General features: G+C 41.3%; 1 protein-coding gene across 6 annotated transcripts in view; it reads right to left on the reverse strand.

Moving 5' to 3' along the window:
* The window catches only part of SPSB4 (splA/ryanodine receptor domain and SOCS box containing 4), a 163,439-nt gene that overhangs the window by 51,803 nt on the left and 84,126 nt on the right, over positions 1 to 27,510 (reverse strand). For 5 of the 6 annotated variants that reach the window (XM_071566264.1, XM_071566267.1, XM_071566266.1 and 2 more), the window contains one exon: positions 6,584 to 7,439. In XM_071566264.1, the coding sequence (XP_071422365.1) occupies positions 6,584 to 7,277 (694 nt within the window). In that variant the 5' untranslated portion in view covers positions 7,278 to 7,439. Of the gene's footprint in view, positions 1 to 6,583; positions 7,440 to 27,469; positions 27,495 to 27,510 lie in introns of those variants that run through there. The other variant, XM_071566268.1, reaches the window with a different exon arrangement.

The following is a 27,510-nucleotide window of genomic DNA, read 5'->3' on the forward strand; positions in this document are numbered from 1 at the left end:
ATACAAAAGGATGACTGGAAACTGAACTTACCACCTTTAAGCAGAGTGAAACACTGTGTAAGAGGGAAGTGAAGGCTGCTGAGATCAGACCTTCAGCTGCAAAAAAGCAAATCCCATTCTGCCATTTGGCAGCTTCCAAGGGCTTGACTTCCCAGCCTCAACACCTCTGTAACACGGGGCTGCTACTGGGGCAGCTTTACTGCCATTCCCTCAGGGAGGCGACAGCACCATCACCACTCCACTGCAACCACAGGCAGAACACAGCAGCGTTTCTGGAGGGGCTCCTTTTCAGGCCCTTTGCCTGTCAGTTTACTGTAAAAATATGGATTCTGCCATAATCTAAAGACTGGTATATTGGCATTCTCCACAATATACTCTTTTCTAGTGAAATTTGCTCTGAGCTCAGGTTGCTTATCTGCCTCTCCCACTAAAGCAGCTACAGTGGATTTAAGGGAAGAGAAAGAGGCAATCTGTAGAATGAGCTTGTGACTAGAGAAGGGTAGAAGCTTCCACAGGTAGACAAATAAAGTAGTATCTTAAGGAGGAATATAACTTATGAGGAAACTCATATGAAAACATGGTCAAAATCGACATAGCACATGCATTTTTGGCAATAAAATAAATATATCTCTAAATGATATACTGCAGAAACATCATTATTTGCATTGAAGCCTGGCTTTACACTCTACAATTCCCAACAGCAATACAGATGAAGCAAATAAAAAAAAACCACCTTTACAAATTACCACTTCTAATACAAACCTGTGTGAATTATTTCACATTGCTGAGCAATTCCAGCATCATAGCTTGAGCAAATTTATGAAAGAATTAAGCAAGGCTATCAAGTTTCTAATTACTATTTTAGTGTAATAAGTGTGATATTCAAAGAGTAACTTTAGATTACAACATTCACTTAAACTTTGAGAACAGAGATGCAGTCATTGCTCTTCAAAGTTCTTACCACTTATAATCAGGATAAATGGGAAATCAGTGGAAACTCGATCAGAACACACTAACAGGTATTTTTCTCCTTGAAATTGTAGATTTGGTGGTTGCCATTGCACCTTTGTGAACCAGAGTGGGAAGAAAAAGCACAGGTATGTCAGGGTGCAACTAAGCCATAATGCAGCTGTGGACTACTGATGTCTGTTCTTAGCCTTGGGAACTACTGAGCTTAAAATGAAGTGTGCCAGCACCTCTTAAGCTTTAGGCCAGTGATAAATGGATTTCCTGCTAATGAACAAACTAGACAAGATTGTAAGAAAAAAAAAAGGAAAAATAAAAAAATCTTGTTATCTGTAAAGCTAATGTGTGCCTTAGATTGTCTGAGGAGGTTCTGTCACTAGGGATATTAACAGGTCAAACCTGTACAAAACAAGGCTAACCTTGACAACAAGCACTGGAGCTTGAGAAGGTCTTTTGAGCTACATAATTTCATAAGAAACTATTTGCCCCTAACTTGAGGTAATCAGAGGATTCTCTGCATGATTACAATTAATTTATTCAAATGAAAAATATAAATACTCAACATTCTCCTCAAAAGACCATTGCAAAGCCCATTCACGATTATAGCTGAAGTCTACATGGAATGTCCTTCCTTTGGAAGACTGACACTGCTCTACATGAAATTTTTGGGACAAGTCAAAAAAATGGCAAGAATTTATTATTAATTAGAACGTAGTAACAAAAGAAGAGAAACTCAGCTCGGAAGGGAAGAAAGAAATGGGTGGACTGAATAAAAGAAGAGTATCTGGGAGAGATGTAATTCAGAGACCACCAAGAAGGGGCAGGGGGCCAAAAGCCAGTTAACTGAATGGTATATTCTAGTGACAATACAGTGGTTTCAACCTGCTGAGAAAAGGCTGAGAATTAATTAGAAAGTGTCAACAAATTTGGATTAAAGGACAAAAAATGCATTTAAACCGGGGAAGGGAGGTGCATGTGGAAGAAGACAAAAAAACCCCAACAATACTTATCTGACTCCTGAAGCAGGAACTGAAAACGCTGGTTCCTGTTAAATTATCTCAAAAGCTAAAGATTGCTTCTTCACAACATTAGCTGCTTAATTACTGCTGCTTCATCCTCTGACTGCATGTCTGTAGGGAAAACCCTTTCTAAAGTTTAGCAATACTGAATTTTCAGAGTATGTTATTTCCATTGCAACCTCCAGAGCCAGGCAACATATAAATAGCATTAAACAGCTTTAGATAAACAAAACCCCCCCATATCCATTAAAAAATTTTAATTGAAGACTATCTAGGGGAAAACCCAAAGTCTGAAGAGAGATTATGTATTTCTCCTGGCAGTTAACAATTCCACAATTTTTACTTAGATTTCTTTATGGCAAAAAGGCCTCCAAGGGGAATAGTGCGTATTTATAATTAGCAATTATGGTATGTTAGACACAGACCAATGCACATTAAAATAAACTGAGAACAGTAGGAAAGAGGAAAGAAGTTGTGCATAGCTCCAAAGTTGTTGTTTTAACTTAGAAACTTCATCCTTATTTCAAAATTCTAGACACACACAGCCAAAGGTCTGAGAGAGATTCAGGGGTTATACTGTAAGCTGCGTGGCTGAGAGCAAAAGGTATGAGCAGATCCCACAGGCCTAAACTTCTGTAGCTGTACCAGCAAACAGAGAGGATGCACCTCGAGCCCCCTCCTCCCTCCCCCTGTTCCTGGGCCCCTACAAGAAGCAGACACAACTCCCTAAACTAAACCAGTCTTCTCCAAACACCCTCAGCGTTACACTCGCATCAGCTCACCCACAGGCACAGTGAGCAGGCTGCTGGCACAGAAGAACAGGAGTCCAAATTTCCATTTGGATGATGGTTTTAGTCCACCTGTTCACTCATGGCAGGACAGTTCAAAGCACATACTTTGAATAATACTTCTGTTTCATTTGGGTGTGTAAATAGAGATGTTAAAACCAGGGGATCTGTTGCATGGCAGTGGTCAGTAAGCACTGACAGAGAGCCCAGGGACCCTCACCAGTGAGGGCCAAATACTGCAAGAATATCTGTAGGTTAAAATATAAACAGGTACGGACAAACATTCACCATAAATTACACTTGTAGGTAAAGCCTTCTCTTCCAAGACAAATGCTTCCAGCTCAACAATTATTTTAAAACTTGTATAAGGGCTATGCAAGGTTTAGTGCAAGAGCTGCAATGAGTTCATTCAGCTCACCTACTCAATGGCCAAGCTTCCACCATGGCACTATTTTATTGATTGTCCTCCCAACGCTTTGTTTAAACACAGAAGCACTAAAGGTTCAATCATGATCTGCAATGTACGTTTACACAGAAGCGTTCTGCTATTTCTATGTTCCAATCTATAAATAGTCTTCAGGACTCCTCATCAGACACCAGATATAAATATAAGAGCTTTCTGTAAACACACACATACCCGGATCAGAAAAATCACATATACTGCATTTATGTTATTTGGGGTTTGCAATTATTGCAATAGGCAATGAGTCAGAAGGCTGATGCAAAATTCTGTCCAGCTTAGCTGTTAGGCAAACATCAGTGTGATAAATACTGATAGCATTTGATCAAAGAAGTTTATCTTGGGAGGAACTCAATGTGCTTATGACATGCACTCTCCATCCTGTACTGCCTTCCTTCCCAAACCCTGACAAATATTTGCAACTCAAGTGTCTCAAACGTAGGCCAAAAAACCATCTTGTGAGAGTCACAGACCATCATCATGTGAGCCTCAAAGCAGTTTCTGAGGCAGACTACTTTGGGTATCAGAGGCAGCTGGAAGAACTACAATTTATTTTAACAACAGCATTATTCTAGAAGCAATATCCAGAGGGCACACAGGTTCTTGATCTTTGACCTGCAGCCTTATCCTCCTGTGAATCTGCCATCTATGCAGTAATTAAGACACTTCAAAGTCTGCATCATCTCTCTACCACTATCACATATGTTTAAGTTCACTGCAGCTGCACAAGCCCACCATTCGAGCCCTTCACTCTTCCATTCCTGCAAGCCTTTCAGTCTTTGCCAGGCAACTGAAATGCATGGGCCTTTAAAGTATTCAGAGGTCTTCTATTTAAGCAGCAAGTATTGAAAACACTAGAAATCCCTGCAGCTGAGGTCTCCCTTTGCTCTGTAGGACACCTCACAACCAACCATCACAAGCTGTGGTATGCATTCTGAGCAGCAACAATCAATCACTAAAGAGCAAGTTACAAGGCACTGTTTGACAGCAGTTTCAACACCAGCAAAGTTCCTATGGCCAGATCTGCTAAAAGCTGCACTCAGAAGTACGAGAAGGGAAGAGGGGGGCAGGGAAAGATTGGGGAAGAAAAAAAGAGAGAACTGATAAGGTTAAAAAGGATCAAACAATAACAACATCCCCCCACAAATATATAGGTTCAAATGTATTTAAATTTGTGAACACAACTGTTCTTCAATATCTGTGGCAATTCAAACAAAAACAAGTAATTATAAAAACATGCAATCAAAAGTGCAATGAGAGCAAATATGAAGAGTGCCACAACCAAACTCGTACTGTTACACAAGGGTAGGCTGGATAGAGACCCCTTTAGCAGAGAAGAGACAGTGTTTGCTTTGGAGCACCAGCTAAAAAAGCTCATTTGGTTCCTTGAATGGTGTTTTTGTTGCAGGACAGTAATGGATTGGTGAACATGTGATAACAAATGATGTGATTCCAGGATGTCAAACTGCCCCATGGCGAAGTGGCTTTAAACTTCCTCCTCACATGATCAGATTAACACTCAGGCCAACATAAAAGTTGTGTTTACAAGTTTACTTTTATCCATGGGTTCACGTGTTTAAAAAAACCCAGATTTTGACTTTCTCAGGGATAGTTTAGGAAGCTATCCCGCCTCTTCCAGCAAAATTATCCCACGAGAAACCGGATGGGAAGCTTTCTCTCTGCCATCTCACAGACCACAGCTATCCCTTCTCTACTTAGCTCCTTTTATTTTATAATTTCTACCAAACTCATTCACATCCTCCTCCTGTGTTTTCATCTTTCTAGAGCTCCCTGGAGCAGCCCTGTGAAGGCTACTAAAGGAATGCAGAACAATTCCCTGTGTGGACGTGGTGGACCAGGCTGAGCTGTACTTTGCTTAGTTTGGCTGATATTCACAGTATTATAAAAACTGCTTTTACAAACAAAAATTCAGCTTGCAAAAGTCTCTCTCCCCACCATCCAAAGAAAAGACTGTCAGGACATCACTCTGCAATGTCTGAGTAATTGCAAAATACTTACAATCCTTGGATATTCCCCTGCATGAAAGCACTTGGGAAGCTGCCATTTAGTATTTAGCTGTAATAAGCTGCAGGGCTTCTATGGATAAAAAGGCTTTCCCCCAGTGCTTGGTACAGATGTTTATGAAAAGGTAATCTTAAACAGGGTCAAATTATTTAATTATGTTTCTACTTGGTATGTCAGATTTAAGATTAATGAGCAGAGAATTCATTTTTGACAGGAAAGAAAAATTAGACCACTCCATCCTAATTGAAAAAACTAGCAAATTCTTTCAGAAATTGCTAATTGAAAGGCAGGTGTGTTCTCTTTTTACATTATCAAGTCCCATCCAAAAAGCCAAAAGACATGACAATTTTGTCCAATCATGTATTTTTCATAAATCTATATATTTGTAGTTCCTCCTACAGCTCAGATCATACAGTCTTAAACAAGAACAAAGTTCCACTTAAGACTTCATTCTGCCTTCGACTGCCGAGCTCCCAGCAGCCAAGATGCTGATGGTCAGTAACTGGGCTGAGCAAGCACATGCTGGGCTGTGTTCGGCCCAGGCGGAGCACTCACCCTGTGAACAGGGAGAAGAACACAACACGACCCAGTTCTGCAACTCATCATCTGGCAGGCCACTCTTCTGAGGTCACAGCAGCAACATGCTGCTCCTTGCTATGTAACAATCTAATTTGATACTACTCCTATGGATCAGAAATAGCTCATGTTTATCCAAAACCACGGATTTCTGGAGAAGAAAACACTCTGAGAGAGCACCTCCTGAAATAAACTAAGGAACAGAGCCCTCTTTCAGAAAAACTGCTGAAAGCAGTATTTGACTTGAGCTCCCAGATTCTTGGGGATCCACAGCTGCTTCTGAGGGTCCTGGGAAGGCAACTACAGAAAGAAAGCCTACTGGCCTGCATTCAAGTATGTTTATGCTCACCATGTAAGAGTTTCCACTACTATAGGAAATTTTTACAGGATCCACAAATCCTATTTGGAAACCACAGATTTAAAACATATCCTGCAGTAAACAAGAATTTTACTGTTAAATATACTCAGGAAGTTTCTCAGTATCTTTTTCTCAGCCTGTTCACTTTCTTTGGACACAGATTTCTTGCCATTCAGCTTGCCAAAAGGAAGATATTTTGATACAATCCATACCATCCTTACAAGACATGACGGAGATGTATTAGTTGTGAGCAATAAATACAGGATGCAGTGTACTCACAGTGAACAGTGTGCTCCTCCCAGCACACTGTCCACAGCAAAAGGGTAAAGAAAAAGCTCCCACATGAGAAAAGCTGAAAGACATTGTAATGAAGAAATTCAGGAACACTTACGGTCAAGTCCGTTGATGTATCTCATTGTAATTTCACAGTGCCCCCAAACTGCACTGACTATGGGGTAAAGTTTTTTCCCTTTTAGTCCCCTGAAGGCCACTCCAAGATACTGTCCATCAACCATGAAGCTCAGCGTCCCTTCGTCCATGTCCAAAACCACCAGTAAGGAGTCTGGGAGTACAAAAGACTCATCCGGTTCCAAAAAGACAGGATATGTGACCCCCGGCTGGTTTTTACAGTTGTGGTAGAGTTTGTTGCGCCCCAGATCCCAACCCCATGACTCACTGTTGCTGCCAACCAACGAGGTGTACCCCACCGAGTGCAGCGGCGCTTCGGCCGTGGAGACTCCCACCACAGCATGAGTGCCCCGCTGCCTCGTGGGCCAGTGGATCTGCCAGACATGGAGGCCCCTTGTATAGCCGACCTTGCCCCGGATGCAATCTGTGCTTTGGGCAACCGGGTGTCTGTGGAAAGTCAGTTTATCGTCTTCCTTTACAAATATATTTAAGGAGCGATCTTCGTTATTCCACGCATGTTTGTACTGGACCTCCAGCTTGGCAGGGGGCATATCCAACAGCATGTCCAGCCGTGCTGGCTTGCAGAAATCCGGGCCTCTCAGCTCTCGTTTGACAGGTCTATAAGGGGGCTCCCTCACATCCACAGACTTTATGCTCCCTGAGATTTTCTGGCCCATTGCTTGGCTGCAGGTTTACAAAGGAGAAGGAAAAGTTGACTTTGGCCCAACGTCACCTCATGAAAGCACCGTTACACTGAGCCAGTGACCTGACAAGCTGACTGGATTTACTCCTCCTGTCTGGAGCTTTTTAGCAGCAATGTTTTCAGAGAAAAAGCGCCCCTGAAAAAAAAAGCAAAGTTTCCAATTAGTTTAAGAAAGCCAACAGAAAACCCACGGCATATTTTTAAAGAACTTCTCATCCCTAGCAGTTATTTTAAACAGCAGAGCTGACAGTTCCCCACTCCTGGTTCAGCGTCCCACAGCGCTCCCCAGCCTGCCAGCAGGATGCGGAGCCCACCAGCGCACGGAGCGCAGACAGTCATTTCCTCCAATTCAGAATAGGATGCAGACATTCCCCACCTTCTGCCCTTCCACCTATTTTGTCTGGCCAAGTTCACAGCGGGCCTGAGGCAGGCGGACGCTATTCCCCAGCAACAATGATAAACTTTATGTTCAGTGGTAGCTTCACTTTCACTTGAGCTTTTGTCTCACAGTCTCAGAAACACACACTGTATCAGAACCTCCATTTATTTCCAGGTGTTCTCTTCCCTGAGCCCTGGCAATAGAGGCTTCAGCTTCTCTGTCCTTATTAAAAGAAATGCAGCCAACAGCAATTGGCAGCAAAAATTTAAATGTTTTTTTAACTTACACCTGGCCTTAAATAAAAAGAAAAAAATCAAGAAAATCCATCAAGATTTAGGGTTTTTTAATAAAGGAGCTAAAAAAACAAAATAGAGAGAATGAGGAAGAGGAGCCATGGAAAGATGAATGAAAAATGACAATTTCAGTTCTTTGGCAGATGTTTCTAATGGGCAGCTACTGCAACTGCAGATGTTCCTCATGCTAACAAGCAGCAGGCTAATCCACAGTTTCTATATGTCAGTATTCATCTGATGAGAAGGGCTGGAGCACAGTAAGACACATTAAGGGGAATACATGATTTTCAAATGTATTGTTTCTGTGCTTCCATAGACAAACTTGGTAAAAAATCACCCAGGAAAAGATTCTTTGCAGCCTGGATAAATTAGGCTCATTCACATTTTGGAGCTCAGGTAGAGCACAAAGGTAAACCAAGAACCTCTAATAATACTAAAGGAATAAAAATGAAGACAATATCCTATAAACACAAGTAGGTGATTGACAGGGGTCAAATAAAGTATCCGCACCAGCAGACATCCTTCTGTTTTCTAGCAAAACAAATGCCAAGTCCAGGAATGCTCAAATATAGCTGAGAAGACCCACTCAGTTTATTTACTGATAGAGTGATGAAGTGTTTCAAGAAGGAAAAAATCCCCAGACTCTCAAGAGGCTGAAGAGCCTGGGTGACAGTTGGTTGTCATAAAGTACCAAACAGCAGATGGGCAAAAATGTTCTTGCAAAAAACATCCTGCAAGGCTTTACTTGGCAAGTCACAAGTCCAAGTTCTTCCTTTTAAATGAGTTTTACCCCAGACACACTAGCCCATTCCAAAGACCATTTCTGAAAGAAGATGAGAAGTATTCACAATAGAAGGAAATAAAAAGAGAAGTCTGGGGGAAAAAAATCTGTAAAATTTACCAATTGAGTTTGAGAAGTTCTTATACTATTTACAATGGCACGTACCATGAAAACTGGTTTCTACTTGCATTAAATACAGAAACAAAACCACATGTACGTTATGTGAGAGTTTTCTTTAAGAAAAAAATCAGTAAGAGGTTGATTTTTCAAAGCAACGTGACAGTTAAGTTACTATACGAAAATATTATTTTCTGGTTGCTGGTTGCACATGGGTATGTGCACACCTGAGCATGAAAAATCAACTTGTTGCACCTAATCTTCATCTTTAAGAATTAAAAAATAAACATCAGCCTTCAGGCCCCTCATGTCATGTTTGCAGGAAGATGCACAACAATTCCCAGGAGCTCTCCACGTGAGATCAGCTTGAATGATCTCCCTTCCTTCTTTCCAAACCATGTAAAAGGAACCTGAAACTTTAAACAGTAATTACATTTCCAGCACTGCAGAAGCACTCACATGTTGTTTCAAAGGTATGATGCCCATTCGGCCCAACGAAGCAAGTTCAATACTTTATTCCGCACAAATAATCCCAGGGAAAATTAAATAGTGGCACTAATATACACATAGGGAAGCAACAGGGAGTAAATGTTACCAGGCAAGCAAGCTTTCCTAGGAGGACACATGCTCAGGGATTAGGTAGTTGCTTTTAAAAAGGTGATTATTTGAGCTTGAAAGGAAATGAAAAGGGAAAACATCAGATGTTCAAAGGAAACCTCAGTGATTTTTGAATGAGATTTAGCTCTATGTGCTTGTGAAAATTTCCTCTTTAAAGCACAAGACAATTGCCACATTCCTGTCAGGGTGCTGAGGGGAGACGGCCGGGGAAGTCCTCAGTGCATCCTCCTGTATCACTTCCTGATCACATGAGAAACTAAGCTTGGCACAGACGATACCTGGCAGATCACCAGGAAATTATAAACACTGAATTGACTCACTTGGCAAGCCACTGACATTCTTCCTCATGTGCCCCAAACTGTAACATAAATAGGCTGCTAATAAATAGATCAGTAATTCAGAGGAGTAAAATGGAGTATTATGAGTACCTTGATACACACACCACTGTGCCTTTACTCTGGGATGTGCTCAGTAAGTACTTTAATTTGAAACTGTACCTTACAATATTAGGTCTTTGGTCATACACAGACATTACCACATAAATTAATTATATAATGTATCATTTTGCCAAATAGCTTTGCCTGGACATAGGACAGAACAAGAGCAAAAAAATCTTACAGTTACTGATGCATTCAAAATGCAGCAGTTCCTAAGCACCAAAAGGCACCTTTCATCAAATACCTTCTCCCACACACCATATTATACTCTCTTGCATCCTAGTCCTGTGTAGCTGGTAGTTCTTAGCTTCTGCTAGAAGGCCAACTAGAACCATACTAACCTCATTGAAGTATCTATCAGTGGACTTGAACAAGTAAATGAAAAGAAAGTCAACATTTAATTATTTATCACCCCATGCTGGCAGGGATCTAACGGCTCTGATTGCTGGAGCTTAGTAGTAGCTGACATGAAAACTTTATAGGAGGCAGCAGTGAGGGGTTGTAATACATGCCCAAGCTCACAACCCATGCAACAGTAAATGTGAGCTCCACAGAGAGCAACTCATGCACAATGTCCTCCTGGCAGCTCACAATGGTTCCCTCAGTTGCTTGTAGCAGCAAAACCTGTCTCAAAGCCACCATCTATTCCCAATCCTTGCCTGCATCCTGTGCATTCACACCAAGCAGATGGCAGAGACCCACACTGAGGTAAGAACAGCAACAGAGGCATCACCTTGACCTTCACCCCACCAGAAGCTGCTGTTGGAGGAGCACAGCTAACCAGAGCCCAGCCTGTCTCCACCAACAAACACCCCCTCTCTACTTGCCCAGGTAACATACTCCCAGTGCAGATGCCTTGCAAAACTCATACCTGCACCACTACCAGCAGAATTTCCAGGCAGCTCCTCTCCATGGAGCTGTGCAGGTGTCCCACACCAGCAGCTGCTGGGAAAGCCCAGCACGTGCTCACAAAGGGAAGCAGAGTGACTAACAATTCACGTGGCAAAGGTACCCAAACTGGCTACCTGTCTGCAGAATTGGATGGATACACCACACAGGTGGTGTATCCACAGGATTAGTAAAAGTTGTGGGTCAATCCGAAGGGACAGAAGAGCATTCCTTTCAGATTAGTTACTATTCAATCCATTTGTAGAAATATTTGGTTGTAAAACCTTCTTACCATCTCCTGAGTTTAATAAAACTTGCCAAAGCACAGCACTGTCACTCAACTGCTGTGACTTTTTGTAATCTTTCACCACTTAGAGAAATCTAGGCTTCCTTCCCTGTATCTTCTCACTAGACACATGAGTATTCAGAAATAAAGAGAACATGAATTTTCACTGTATAGTTTTGCTTTGAAGGTTTTCCCAAATCTTTGCTCTTCCAGTAATTTCAAAAGACCTACAGGAGGTAAAAAAATAAGAAAATATCTCAATTTTGCTTAATATATAACCTCTCCACGATACCTGTTTAGTGGCTACAGCTGAAACACAAAATTTCATCAGTTATGCCTGTGATAAAAGATTTTTTGTCGAAAATAATCAGGACCTGGAAATCTCTGGCTGAGAAGACTGTTCATTTTTGTAACCCAAATAGTTTCTGTCTCACAGTCTCACATTTATGCCGCGCTTTGTCAGGATATGATGATGAGACTAAATGTGCTGTACAGGAACAAGACAACTCCAAACAGGAAAAGTGTGTCAGTGTTGCTTAGCAGGGTCCTCGTGCAGACTGCCAAAATATTTTGGGAAATTATTCACAATAAAAACACAAATTATACTTACCAGAGAAAGGCTTGCTGGGACATCACTTTGCTGTCATTAGATAGGGTGCATTTTTAACAGTTTGGTATGTTGGCATCAGTGGAACATAACTCTGATAAAAGAAACATGCTTTCTGCAAAGTCAGCTTTCAGCATTCAGAGTTATGTTTCCCTCTGCATTATGAACTAGACATGCAGAAAGCTTGAAAAACACGCAGAAGAAACGACACCACATAAATGCAATTCAAAACTACATCAGGAACACACTAAGGCTCAGGTTCATCCTGCTAAATTGACACTTACCAAAAGGCGAGAAGCAGCAGGCTATCCCAACTAATGGCACCGAGCAGGGACACTGTCTACCAGAAGAGGCAGCGAAGGCAATGCCTCCATCCAGCAGCATTTCTAATGTCCACTCAGTAGTTCTCACCCTTCTTCTATTGTTCCTCATTGGGTTTTTTCCTTGCTGCAGCCAGAGCTCACTGTCACCTCCCCTGTGAACCTGGGTTTTGTCACCAGCCAGCAAGGACTCCTGAACACAAACACAGAGGCAACAGGAGGCTCTGAACCAAGGCCTGTCCTCTGTGGGCACCAAAGCTGTTTGTTCCCCACCTGCCTGAACAGAACCAATCCCCTGAGCGTTTGAGCACTCTGAGTGCAACCCTAGTCCTGAAGTCTCTTCAGAAGGAATAGGAAGAAGGAAAACATTCAATATGCTGTGCTGGGCAAATCGATGCAGAAAGGTTTATATGTTCAAGGACAAGGACTTTTACCTCCACCCAGACAATGTAAAGGCACAAGGCCCAGTCTCTATCAACTCTGTTCCCAGTGTGCAAACAGCTACATAACCATGACAACACTGTTTTGAGGGTGACAATGAATTAAGCACATTTTTGGCACCTTATAAAGACTGGCTAGCTTGGATTCAACTATAGATCCTGGTATCCAACATTGTTCAAAATGGGCAATAAATCAACAACATTGGCTTCCTTTGTCAAACTGGGAATATGCAGTAACAATGCAACCACACAAAAATGTTTGGCTATTCTAAGCTATCCTGTGCTACAGACAACATTTTATGCTGCATGCACACTTAGCAAATGACATTTAACATGTTGGATGAACAATGCAGCAGTAAGTCATGACTTTTTCAATTCCTGAAAGGAATGCAAATCCTGAAAATCCCAAGGACATTCCTCCGTAAAGAGTAACTAGTTTTGTAATGTTACAAAAATGTAATTGTTTCAAAATTCAGGATAAGCTTGTTATTAAAAAAGACTGTGCATTTAGCTGCTTGGAATTAGAATAATCTGAAATACCACACCATCTGTACCACCCGACTTAGAAGCAGTTTAGTCATATGATGAAGAATGCAGAAAGAATCCTGAGTAGCAATGAATACAGTGGAATGTATATTTTTAAATACTTCCATCTACTGTACTTTGGAACTGAGCTGACTTGAGGTTTTGGGTTGGTTTTATGCCTTCCGTCTCTCTGCATGTGTTTCTGGAATTCACCTCTTTCAGATTGAAAGTTGGATTTAGATGCAGACACATATTCTGAAGCAGTATAAAAGACGACAAAAAACACTGGAAGTCTGTAAATAGGTTTTTTGCGTAATGACTTCTCAGTTAGAATACAGCAATGTGACTTGAAAAACAAACATAGTAATATAGTACAACAAAAATTGCCCTTTTTACTATGTAAGTACTTTTAAAAACAGCACCATTTCAGTTCTAAAGTTCCTGAAAGGAAATAGTTATTTTCCTTCCAGCGTGTTTAACAGGAACACCCTGTGATCCCACAATTACCATAATGTTACAGATGTTCAAGCTGCTACATCCTTTTCTACCACCCTTCCTATTCATTCCTCCCTTTTGTCTTCAGCCACCTGCATTCAAATGGCTTGAGATGCGTCTGCTTCAGAAAACTAAAGGAGGCAAAATCTAGTATCATATTTTGTCAGGGTATTTTCAGGTGGATAAGCTCTGTCATGTGGAATATCAGACAGTTATGTAAACACTTACTCTGGTAAAATGAAAGAGAGAAAAAAACTTAAAAGCTCAAAGGCAGAACCACCTATTTAGGCAGCAGCCCAAGCCATGGAGCAAATTTCCAGTCACTGCAAGCTGCCCTAAGGGCCACAGCTGAACTTTATGTCTGAATTCAGCACAGGCATGAGCTTCTGCTTACATCTTCCTCACTCCTCTGGTACAAAATCATTCATCTTCCATCCTTCAGCCACTCTTCTCGTACCTTCCTGTCATTCCCAAATGGCTGATGTAGCCAGTTTGAATATTCAAGTGTCAGGCTTATATTAAAAGAGCAAATTAACACACAAAAAAGGCTTATCACTAAATTGAAAATTATGTTTTCAGCTCCACTTTGTATTTTACAGGATCATTTGCCATTTTACATTTCTGCTCAGCTGTGCTTCACCAAGTAATAGCGATAGATGTCAGACCACGTGAGATTTAAAGCCCAAGGAATAATTAAGTTTTAATATTGCAATTTCTCTCCAGTCATTACTACTTTTCACCAGACTCCTTTTTCTTTTTTTTAGACAACTTATTTTACATTTTACCTCTACAGCTTTGCAGAGGATCAATACCCCTACAGCTTCAATTTCAAAACCAGAACATCCATTAAATGATGGCCTTGAAATGCGGCTGAACACCTTCATGCTGCCTTTCTTTTGCTGCAGTTCCCTTTGCTGTAATGTGCAGTGAAGCCAGCTGGCCTTTAAAATGAAAAAGCTAGAAAGTCATAGATGAGAAAAATACTCCTGGAAAGCATCATTCCTCAGTCTAGCCAGTTGCAAATCCCAGGGAACGTGCCAGAGATGATCCCTGAGCAGACTGAGGGATGGTCTGCAGATGGTAGAAAGGGATGATCAGACAGACAAGAGCTCCCCTAGCTTGACAGTCATTCACCAAAACGTTACTGAAACTGTAATAACATGTTGTAGTGAAAATCCAGCCTCTTGGCCCAAGCTTCAGTCTCAGATTGTGTCAATGTTTTCCAAGTTTGGTGAGTCTTTGTAAATCATGAGGGAGCCTAGGCCTGCAACTGGTTTTCTAGGGGGAGTATCCTGGTAAACATAAGGAGGAACACCTACTAGCCGCAGCTCTGTAAGCATCTACAGCATCACAAAACTGCTGGAGATTTGCCAGATGCTACAAAAGATAGCTCCACCCTCACAGTGCCTGTCTGTCTGTTTTGCAGTGGATGATTCTAGTACTGTGCCTCTGTATCATTTATAAAAAGACATTCACTATCAGCTGAAAATTTGCAATGCTTCTGGAATGACCAGGATACTTTTGTCATCTTTATTTGCATCCAAGCCTTACTTTGTTTAATTCTCTTTCAGATTGAAGCAGCAGTGTTCAGACAATGCCTGTCAGATGCTCTCACTGTTGGTGGGCAGGAAGCAAACACATTGGATGTTCCTGCTGAAGCAGCCCGTTAGAGGCAGTTCCTGATACGACCTGGATGACTTTAATATTTCCAGCAGTGCTGCAAAACTCCAGTGACAAAAGCACACTGTGCCTCTGGCCAAACACAGCAGACAAGAGTTGAAGATATTCTCCCCCCTACAGTGAATTGAACAGCCTGATGTAGCAGAGATGTCCAAAAAAGGCTGTCTTGGACAAACTGTGGGTGATCTGTTGTATGGAAGACACAAATGCATGCAGGGGTCAGGCCCATTCCCCCCACTCAGGGCTGCACAGGGAGAGGGGGGGGGAAGGTTGGAGAGAACCCAGCCATTGTACTTGCACAAACATGTAGGAGATGAATACATGAGAACAAGTTTGATCCTGAACAAAAGTGTATTCTTTTGTTTAATAGGAAAATAGGCTTACACAATCACACCATCTGCATCCCTCCTAACCCTTTCTCCCCCCAGCTACTTCAGTCAATAGCCACATCAGCCAAATCTGACAGAACAGCAACAGGCTCAAAGACAACTGTGTTCCTACAGCAGAGGACAGACATCCTGGAAGTGATCACATGGAAGACCAGGCTGGGCTGCAAGTTCACATCTTGCCAAGAAACTCTGAAGAGAATGAGCTCACATCAAAGCTTTGGCTTCAGGCAAAGTGTCCTGAAGATTTCATGTCAAGTGAGCCACAAGAGACAAAACCAGGAAGCAACGCTTCATCAGTTCTGCAGTTTCTTCTTTAAAAGAACAGAAACTAAGTAAACACACTTTACATATGTTAAGAAAGCATCATCACAAAATCACATTGCATGGATGATTTTGTATTTCCCAGGTGAGGCAACAAATGACGTTCCATTCAGCTTTGGAGTGATAACAAAAACACAAACCAACTTCCTGTTAAACAAATAAATGTTTTCTCAAAAAAACGCTGCATTTTTTAAGAAACAGCAATGAATGTCATTTGTTTTAAACACACGCCTCTGCTAAAGCCCATCTGTCAGTAGAGAACAATTGCACAGACAAATGGGGATGATGGAGAAAGTAATATCATAAAAACAAACTGCCTGAGCTCTAAGCAACAAAATTGATTTTCCTTACGCACATAAAAGCTTTCCCATTTTACAGTATTTTCGTTTCTGTTTGCTATTAATTTAGGAAATAGGACACTTGGTAACCCAGCAGAGGCTGGGAAAGGCCACAGGGCTTTAAGGAGTTAAAGAATGACAGACAGTTATGTCCCCATGCCAAGAATCTGACTTCCCCTGAAGACACAAAGGACACGTCGATGAGAACCCAGAACGGGTCTCGCATGGTGGGTCATAAAATGGTTTGGGTTGGAAGGGACCTGAAACATCATCAGGACCTGAGGAAACACCATGAAGCTGAGCTGGGGTTGGTTTAGGTTGGATATCCAGAAAATGTTTTTCACCCAGAGGGTGGTTTAGCACTGGAACAGGATCCCCAGGGAAGTGGTCACAGCCATCAAGACTGAGTTCAGGAAGTATTTGAACAATACTCAGGCACACGGTGTGACTGTTAGGAATGCTTCAGTGCAGGGCCAGGAGTTGGACTCAGTGATCCTGATAGGTCTTTTCCAAATCAGCCTGTTCTATGGCTCTGTGATCTCATCCCAACCCCCCTGCCATGGGTAGGGACACCTTCCACTAGACCAGGTTGTTCAAACCCCATCCAGCCTGGCCTTGAACACTTCCAGGAATGGAGCATCCACAGCTTCTCTGGGCAGCCACCCAGCCAATTCCTTACCCACTGAATGATCCATTCAGCTAATCTACACCTCTCCAGTTTAGAGACAAGGATGTTTTGTGTGACAGTGTTAGATGCTTTGCATAAATCCAGGTAGATTACATCAGTTGCCTTTCCCTGATCCACCAATGCCATAATCTCATCGTAGGTCACCAAATTTGCCAGGTACAATCTGCGCTTAGTGAAGTCACACTGGCTATCACCAGTGGCTATTTGGAATGTATTTTCTTTCTGGATCTTTCACTGTCCTAGAGCCACATTAAGGGGAAAGGTTGCCTTTTCAAACAAATACTGGTCTAACATATCACAGACTTTGCAGTGTCAGAGAGGGCCTTCAACTAGGAAAAGCCATGGTGAAAGAAGTTGCTACTCTGAGTAATCTTCTACTATTAACCTAACAATTTACATCCTCAAAGAATTTTGTATTACAAGTGCCAACAATTATAGGTATTTTTGACTCAGGAAAGTACTTTTAAAAACCCACACTACATTTCCTAATAGAGGTATGGATAAAAATAAATCAGCTTTGTGCCTGCCTACAGGAGTCTCAACACAGACTGTGCTCTATAAGCTCTAACGCAAGGTCTGTATTTCTCAAAATAACTTCACACTCTAGTTCCCCCCTGCTAAGCAGTCTTCCACAGGGAATTTTCTTTTAACTGCCACTTTATTTGTAACAATTAATTACTAACTTTATTTCATTCTTTAATACATTTTGTGAAAAGGGGGGGGGGGGGGGAACTGAAAGTTGTTTGGAAGAAAAGTGCACAAGGATGCAAATTTTCATGACAATAGAAATATATTAATATTAATCTTTAGGTGTACTGCCACTGAAATAAGTGTTCCAATTTATCTTTGTAGAAAATCCCCATATTTGATATTGTTGCAAAGAATCTTCAAGACATCATCTAAATCTCCCAATCTTCTACTAGAAAAGACTTGGAAGTCACATACAAACCACACCACTCTGTTGAATGTAAAACCATGTGGGATACTGCACAAACATTATAAATAACTATTTCAGAGGAGGAAAATAAACCTTTTGGCCAATAGATTAAGAAAAAAAAAGTATCTAAAGATAATAAAAATCTGAGGGTGTTTAAATTCCAGCCATTCTTTCAACTGAAAAAATTACATACACTTTTCCGCAAAGCGCTGTGCAGACACAGAAATTGCTGCTGCAATCATGGGATCAAGAGCAGTTGTGCATTTTCATATTTAGCAGGAACTCTGTTACAGTTTACAGCAAATAGATCAAAAATGGAGACAAGTTTGAAGAAAGTAATTTACACACTATGGAAGTTTAGTGGAGTGTTAAAACCCAGAAGTTGAATAATGCTTCTAACTACCCGAAGAATCTGCCATGAACAGAAATCCTCCTCCACTGTGAAGACAGGAATGAAAAAGAAAAATACATTCAATCACCCTACATATCATCTGCATCTCAAATTTAGGGCAAAGGGCTTTTTGTTACAATCCCAGTCTTTCCAGTTTCCCTTTCCTTTTCATCCCTTCCCCTCCTTCTTTCCCTGTACATTCCATTCTCAGCTTCTTTAATACTGGGAAGCCACATGTGGCTTCAAACTTTACTTTTCTTTTTAGAACCCTTTTAAGACATTTACCTCCCCACCTGGCACTACAAGGAAGAGAGGGATCATGGAAGCACACTCAGCCCTCACCTTTCATTAGGTAGCAGATACCTGGTTCAATCCCCATCTAGAATCATGAGTAAGTATCAAAACACACCATCACTTCTGATTAACAAAGTGTAATAAAGAGCAGCAGAAAATATAGATGTAGTGTCAGGCTCCTCTCTGAAGTTCTCTTAAGGATAAAACCCCAAAACACTTATATACACAGATCCCAATTTGTGAAGATACTGCATGGATTTAATGACAATCTGTGTGAGTCACTGCAGCTTCTGATACTGCAGAAATACTTGTGTTTATACAAAAAGCTGCAAGCCATAACCAAAATGAAAGGCCTACAATTTGGAAATCAACAGTTTGTTGAGGCAGCAGCTGGAAACATGAGAGCTGAGCCTTGCAGAGCTCTGGGCTGCCTCAATACTCATCAGTCAATCCTTTTGGTGCTGCAGTCAGAGCTAATGGGTGGGTTCCCCAGTACCATCAGGGTCTGCAGGATACACAGAAATTGGTGCCATCTGAGGCCACTTTTCTGTGCTCTGAAAAATACAGGATACCATAATATAACTACCATCCTCATTGGAAAGGAAGTAGATGAGGAAAGCAAACAGATGGACAAGAACTCTGTGCTACCACCTAATTCCCTATTTAACATCTCTACTCCTATTCCCTACCTAATGACATGTGCTGTGAGGATAAAACCTTTGGGTAGGAAAGAGAATGCACCAGGTTACCTGGTAAGGACACTGGTGATACAATTAGGAAATCTAATTATATTCCAAAGAAGTCCCTTGCTTGGGAACCACTACCTTAAAACAGTGGTCAGAAGAATACAAGAGCAGCCACTTGACTGGTGAGTATTTGGAGGGAAGGTCCTTGGTGAACTGTGCCACAGCTGCAGCCAAAACAGACCCCCAGGAGCAATAGGAAAATGCACCTTAAAGGGCTGTAACTGGAAAACAGCACAGTGTGCTCTTGAGCAAAGAATCCCAGGCCTAAAATCTACCCAGTCACTGCCCTGCCAAGGATACTCCAGCTGCCTAGCCCAGGTACCAGAGGATGGCATTCAGAGCTGACCCTGCACTACAGGGCCCAGCTCGGAAACACAGAGGGCACGTTCTGCTCTGCTGACAAAGGAGTCAGAGTGATCTAAGCAGGGGGGGAACTCTCAATACCAATAAAAAATAAGGTAGTCAGGCTCCATTCAATTGCACTGTGCAGAAATCACTGTGATTTATGACTTCTGCCAGGAACCAATTGCAGAGACGAAAAACCCACCCCTGTGTGTGCCTCTCATACTAAGCATACAGCACCTCATGTCTGTGCAAGACACAGGAACAACCAAGGCTGCCTGCTTTACACAGACAGCACTGAAGGAATTAATTCCTAAGGCAATGGGAAAATACTACACGGGACAACTTCCAAGTCACAAATTCTGCTTACTTAAGCTAAGCTGCTTAATCAAGTTAATTGAAGGAATTAAAAAAGCATCTGGAGGAGAACACATTCACCAACCAGTCTCTAGCCATTCCTGATCTGGTGTTACTTTTTCTGGGCACCAGTTCCCCTGCTGGCACAGCACAATCTATCATCAGCCATTACACTGATTACCATCCATTAGTTTTCCTAAGTATAGGCATGAAATTTAAACCTACTTTTGTAATTTATTTACAAGCTGTTCACATACTGGATATGAACATGTATATAATGCCTTGTGCTAACAAGAGAAATGTAGCTGAATATTAGAGCTGAATGTTAAAAATGGCCCATAGAAGTAATAATTCTCTGAATTGCTTACAGAACTTTTGTTTGGCAAGACAAGCAGGACAGAAGCTTACCCTCTTTAAAACTACAACTGATTAATGTACAGTGGGCAAACAGGTAAAACCCCACAAGGATGACAGGTTTTAAGTATCAGTTCCATAAATATAAAATTCAATTAAAATGTCATTCTAGAAAACACTGAGAACAGAATTAGGACTCCTACAAAACAGTGATTTTTCTTGCCTGCTATTAAGGCAGAGTGATTAAAATGAAAGATAATCCCCTTTATTTCAAAAGCTAATTATTACATGTAATAAATTTTTTTCTTGTACTATGAGACCTAAACAGATGAACTGAATTCCAGCAAGACCAACAACCCACACATCCTTGCTTTAATAAAGTAACTGCTTGGATTTTCCCTTAGAATCGTATTTCTACAATGGACTATCATGCTCAGCTTTGATTTCAGCATACCACATTTCTTACCACTACAGAAATCAAACACAGAACAGCAGTGGAAGCAAAACCCACATTATGCAAATATTCAGACCCCAAAAAACTACAAGCAAAATATCCCTTGTGAAGACCACTTCATTGGAAACTCTGATGAAAGTTGTATTAAACTGACAGTTTGGCCTTTGCCTAAGTATTATCCAGAGGAAGTATCCCACACACGTTTTTCACAAGAAGTGGCAAGAGATGCCTGCAGCCATTAAGTGCCCAAAGAGTCTATACTACCAGCCAGCAGTGCTCCAGAGGAACTGAGCTTCTTGCTGTGCTGCTGCTTCCTGCATTGCTAATTCAGATGTCTAAATTTAGATGCCAGGTTTAGCCAGTGGGTTTCCCATTTTTTTCAACAGTCAAAAGAAAAAGAAAAACATCTCTGCATTAATTCACTATGTTCATCTATTCACAGAAGCAAACATGATGTCAGGACTCCACACACTGGAATTACATTATACCAACAACAAAACCAGCTGATCACACCAAGCTCCTGCTACAGGGTGAAACAATCTCTGCTCATCCCCAAGTGAGTGCACACCAGGCAGCAATTGCTACTTATTCACTTTTCTGCCCAACCTTGGGCATAGCTCCCCAAGTTCCAAAGTATTTTTCCACAGGGAAAACTAAGTCTGAAAATAAAGGGAGTAAAGGGAGAGGGTTGGCTTCTGCAGTCAGGAACGGGTCCTGCTCCCAGGTCCTCTATTAGCAGGATGTGGATGGGGTACAGCAGTAAAAGTAAGCTCATCAGTCACTCTCACATCCCTGGAGTGTTGCTACATTTCAGCTTGAATTTCCCTTCAGTGTCTTTTTCCAGCAGTCAAACTCTGACGACCCAGCAAGTATGGATTTTTTTCTTCCCTTGCACTATTATTCAGCATTGCTAGAAAGAGGTGTATTAGAGTAAAAACAAGCTGTTAATTCTTGTTACAGGGTCTAAGAGCAGGAAATGTGAGCCAGTTATCAATGCTGGAGGTGGCTCTCTGAAAAAAAAAATTGTAAACTGAAAGACCACTATATCCCTAGACATGAATTCAGGGCAGCAGCCTCATGCACTTTCTCCCATCTGACTGCAGCTTAGCGAGGTGAGGGGAGGTAGTTACCACCTCAGTGGTGACTCCTCACAGGAGTTAGAGCATCAGAGAAAGATCTTCCATCAACTCTGACAGTTTCTGACATGTGCACCCTGCCTAAGAAGTCTATTTTCACTCCCTGTTTCATTTTTAAATCCTGACAAATACTTAGGCTTAGTCCCTTTGACAAATTAATCACCTTTTCTCCAGGTGCACCTTCAAGAACTTGTACTGCTGAATGCCCCTCTCTTTCCCTGCTCCCGCTACCTCCACACTTTAGTGAATGGCTATCAAGAGACATCTCACATGCGAACCTCTCTTCCTTCTCTCCACCCACACACTTGGCTTCAAATACCATTAAAATGAACACTAAAAACTTAAAAGCAACGAGTACAAATTCCAGGCCTCATGCTCATGCATGTGTAATGTATCTTGTTCTATTTAAACCTCAAAGGATAAGATGCCAAACACGTTGTAACAAATCCTTCCGGAGCACGTTCTCGCATCGTTGGTAGACGATCACTGCACTTACAAAGCTGCATCTTAGTCTAAACAAGCCATCAATGAACTGTGTGTAAGGTTTTCTAGACTACTGGAAACAGTTACATCAGCACTGACCGAAGTACAAAGGGACTTCTTCATTTTATGTTATAATATTTTAAATAATCAAAAGCTTCAATACATTATTTGCCTTTGAATACAAAAGATAATAGAAAACCCACCCTTTTTATCTTGCAACATCAAAACCAAAGGACTGTATAAATATTTAGCAAATGATCAGTACACTCTGAATTAGAAGTGAGAATATCACAGAAGGTATCACCCAGATGTTAACAGCATCGGAGACTGATGGGACGCAAGGGCAGGGACAGTCAGGTGCTGGCACGAACCAGATGTAGCACTAATATGCAGCAACTCAGTCAAAACAAGGTCGGGATGGCAATGTTCCTGTCTTTTATACACTCTGATGTGTCATCATCTTCAGTTCAAACAACTTCTGTCATCTCTGAAACACCCGACAACAGTTTCCAGCAACAAGGAAAACAGCATTTTGACTGCCTTCTGCTGCATCGCAGTTTTTGAAGGAAGGATGACATAATGCACCTAGACCTCCTTGTGGGGTCAGACCCCCAAAATAACCACCTGCACTCCCACAGACAGAGATTTCACTCAAGCATGGTATGAAAACATCGAAGGTCAGAATTTAATTTCTCAGTAGTCTCAGGTTTAACACCTGCCCAAAGGTGCGCTCACTTGCTGGTTCCTTCTTTCCTGGGCAAAGGATAAAACAATAGCCCTGCCCAAGGGAATTGGCTGGAGCCTCAAAATATGTTCAGTCTTTGAAAGAGTTCAGTATGTGCTTGTATCACACACTGAGATCCTCAATTTAAACCCAAGTAGATTAGTGATACTCAATTCCCCATGTAAATATGTTACACAAATCAGAAAAACATCTACATCTTTTTACAAGTTAAATTAGGATAAACTTTCAAGATAACCAAACAAATGGACTAGTTAAATTTAATTTTAATGGGCTTTTTTTAACCTCAACTAAAGTGTCTCAGCCAGAAAATAACACAAACAATACCATAAGGACCAAGTTGCAATTTTAACTCTTAAATCCCCACATCAGCTATACTGAATTTTTGGACCTTTTGTAACTAGAGCCAACATAAATGAAGTCAAATACAGGACACACTACAAAATAATATGCAATGACATCACTAAGCATAGAACGTAAGCATAAACAAATTAACATTTAAACTTTATTTTAAAGCAACCATTCATTTCCTTATACTATAATGATTCTGCTGTCCAAAGCACATGACAACCTTTGGTGAGGAACAGAGCAGAGCTTATTCTAGAAATGGAGTCTAAAACAATTAACTTGGAAAAAAGTTTCAAAAGTACCAGTACTGGCTCCCAGGTTACTCTGTGTGTCCAAACTACCCTTAAAGTAATTCTCAAAACAAGAAACCTTGTATAGTTTTGCTAGCTCAAAGTTCAAAATTGCCTTTTTCCACCACTTAAACCAGCTATTTCCTTGACTATACATAGATTTGACTGTCATGGCATTTTCTCACCTGGGAAGTAATACAGTCCTTGTTGACAACATTGTGCATTTATTATTTCATAATAGAAGCCACACAAAATTAAAGAACTAAATTAGGAAATAAGCTCAAGATTTTGGAGAATTAGTTCAGTTTTTCAAGACAACAATGGCCAACTCTCTTTCAAGCTATTTTCATCCTTCCCTTATAAAATTATTTGTTATAATATTCTTAAAGAAAAAAGACGAACCCCAATACATAGATCATGACTATGCCTACAAGCCCCACTTAGTAATTTGTTTGGATATCACATTCTCAGTGTAAAATGTAGCTTTATGCAACAAGACTTTCTTTTAAAATTATGATCTCCAATATCTAATGAAAAAAATGTATCCTTTTACTAGAGGCAATTTATTTCTGCATTCATTTGAGGAAGAGAGAGGAGAAGCAGCTAAAATGAAATGACAATTGAGTACCTAAACTTTTCATCAGATTTGAAAAATCCCCCCTTTGTCCATGCCTAAAGCCATGCAAGTGCTCTCATATGATTAATGCCCCCTTTAAAAAGCAATTCTAACTAGGTTGATTTTTAAACATTGAAGGGACACCTTTTTTTAACCAAGGGTACATGAGGTTGTTGCTGCTGCTGCTACCAGGTGTAGAAGGAGCTTGAATGGTCTCTGGGTACAGGCCTCGCTTTCCCTCTCACACAGAGCTGGGCCATATTCAGGTATCAAGCAGAAAAACTACTGAAAAAATACAACTGCAAAGTCAGCAGCCAACAGTTCCCTCCTGCTGCCTGGAGACAAAAGGAATCCCAAGCTGTCCTGCCACTCCACGGGAAGGTCCCTCAGCAGCTCCCTACCCCAGCAAGGGGAGGTTTCAGGAGATGAGCTGCTGCATTCTGGACTGTGATTAGATCCCAAGGCACGGACCTGTTTCTTCGGGAAGGAAATCCTCATTCTCCTGCCAAGACAGAGCAAATATGCCCCATCTTGTCTCTCTCAAAATCTCTGCAAAATCTCCTTTAGGAGCTGTTACCACAGAAAGGCACAACAACAGACAAGAGCACACCAGGCTTTGGCAAAAGGGTAGAATGAGAAAGGCAGTATAAGAATAGACTTGTGGAAATGGGTGTTTAAATTAAGAAGGCAAACTCAACTAAGAAGTCTGCTGCATGGCTCTGAAAGAATGAGCTTGCAATCAGCTCCAAGATGGATTTCATACACTGCTGAGCTTCTTGCTGCACACCAAAGCGTACTTGTCACTTCAGCCTCTGACAAATCCTCGAAGATAAAGTTGCTAAGTCACCCGCACTCTGCAGTGCAACACAATAAAACCTGTCATCTGACACCAGCCATGAGCAGGATTACCCCATGATCTTCAAACCAAAGATACACAAAATAAGCATAGAGAAGCAAAAAATTATACACAATGCTGCTCTGCATTGGTCTAAGTTAAAATGCCTTCAATATGAACAGATTTAGGTCAGAGAGCACCCACAGTTTAGGCCAGGCACTTCACCTCTTACTATGGAGGGAAACAGTCCTCATGTCCTTCATTGTTATGGCCAAACCACAGCAAATCATGTTAAAATTCTGCATTTCAATTGCTACGTAAATTAGGTCCTGCACACTCTGAGGTAAAGGTCTTAGAAAAGACATCACCACCACCACCACCTCCAAAAAATATAAATATACACATATGTACATTTCAAAATATTTGTACCTGACGCTACTCCATTTTTGGCAGAAAAGAAGCCTAAGTAAGGAAAGTAGTGAGCCCTACCCAGCACTCCTGATGGGCAGACCCACTAAATAGAGCAGAGGTAGCCAAAATAGAGCCATCAAGTTTTAATCAGTTATTGCCAGTCAAATTGCAACTGCAGCTCTTAGCCCAAAGTCATGGCATGCTGTGAGCACTGATCTCTCTTAACCAGCACTGCTCCCAAAACATAAGCCACATTTTCTTGCACTCCTCTTTGATGCATTTTTCCACACTGCCACCAAGGTTACTGGGACACACTGTTTTCTTTAAGCTTTGCTTTAAAATTAAATCTCTTTAGGGCAAGGATTTTTCCTTTATAGGTTGTGAATGACACTGATTATACTGTCAGCTTTCCAAACATTGAAAAAAAAACCAAAACAACAAACTCCAAACCTAATTTTATCACCATCCAATCTAAAAGACTGTGGGCTGTGGAGCTGCACAAGCAGCTGAGGCAAAGGAGAGGAATTTCCTGACATCATTCCAGACATCACCTGAAAACTGGATTCAGACAGCACCCACCATTTCAAATACTTTAACCCTTGAGGGAACACAAGTCAAGCACACTGCACTGCTGTCTTCAAGAAACAGTAGCTCGGACACTGGAACAAAATAACAAACTGTTGTTCTTTGAGAAAGTTATCAGTAAACTGTGCATTCAGCCCTTTTGGAGTAGCACTCTCCAGTATATTTGCAGTTTAGCACCAGTGTTAGTGATGCACATGTACCTTTTCAAAGCCAATATGCAAAATTCACCAACCAATCCCCATAACCACTCTGAGCATAAGTTGACTGAAGTTAAAGAAGTCTGAAGACATGAACTGCTCTTCCAGGAAGCATGTGATGCCTTAACATCTTATCCTACAGCACAACTGCATGTCAGCTAAGAGAGCTCTGGGATGCCTAAGTTACATGTTACAACGCCAGCTTAAAGTCAGCCCTGAAGGCTGTGTGTGCTGCAGGGAGCGACAAGATTCACCAGCAAGTACACAACCCCCTGAAAAACACACGGGGGCGAGGTAGCTATCTGGTCTGGCAAGTTTCAACCCACAGCACATGTTTATTTTCAAACATTAAGTCCAACAAAACTAACTTCCAAAATTATTAGCAAGTATTTATCTACACATAGCAACTTTATATAGAGTTTTGACTTCAAAAACTTGCTTAACTGTTCAATGGGCAGGTTTAAGCAATGCCTTCATCACAGAAAATGATTATGCTGGTTTAATAAATACTTTAAATTCCCAAGGCAACATCTATGTATCTCCACTAGCCTCCAGTTGCAAACTGCCTTGACAGAGCTCGGGGATACTACACTAAGTTAGCTGCATCCATCTAAACAGAGGGCTGCCAGCATGGAACCCAAGGTTTGCTTCCTGGATAGCATCAGGAAGGCAGGCACCCCTGCAGTACCACCTCCATTCCCCTCTACCATCAGTCTCTTCAGGATGCATGAAGTCCAGCAACATTTATGTCCATCCTCCATCCTGAGAAACCTACTAAGAAGAAAATGCATCTAGATTTTCTTTATAAGGATATTCTATGAAGAAGAGTGCATTTATCCTCAATAACTGATAGAGTAAACAGAAGTGAGTGTCAAGGCGACTCTGCATTACCACTATTCAGCTTTGGATTTACCACTTTAAGAATGTCAAATGTGCACTGATGTTGCCCCAGCACAAAAGGAATTGAGCAGAAGATGTCAGTGTAGCAGCAGTGAGAAGCCAAGCAGGCTGAACAGAGCAGACAGCTAAAACACAGCATGGCTTACAGAACTTAAATCTGATAAAGGCATCCCTCTTTTCACCCTCC

Source organism: Pithys albifrons, chromosome 11 (assembly GCF_047495875.1).
Source record: "Pithys albifrons albifrons isolate INPA30051 chromosome 11, PitAlb_v1, whole genome shotgun sequence".
NCBI classification, from domain to species: domain Eukaryota; kingdom Metazoa; phylum Chordata; class Aves; order Passeriformes; family Thamnophilidae; genus Pithys; species Pithys albifrons.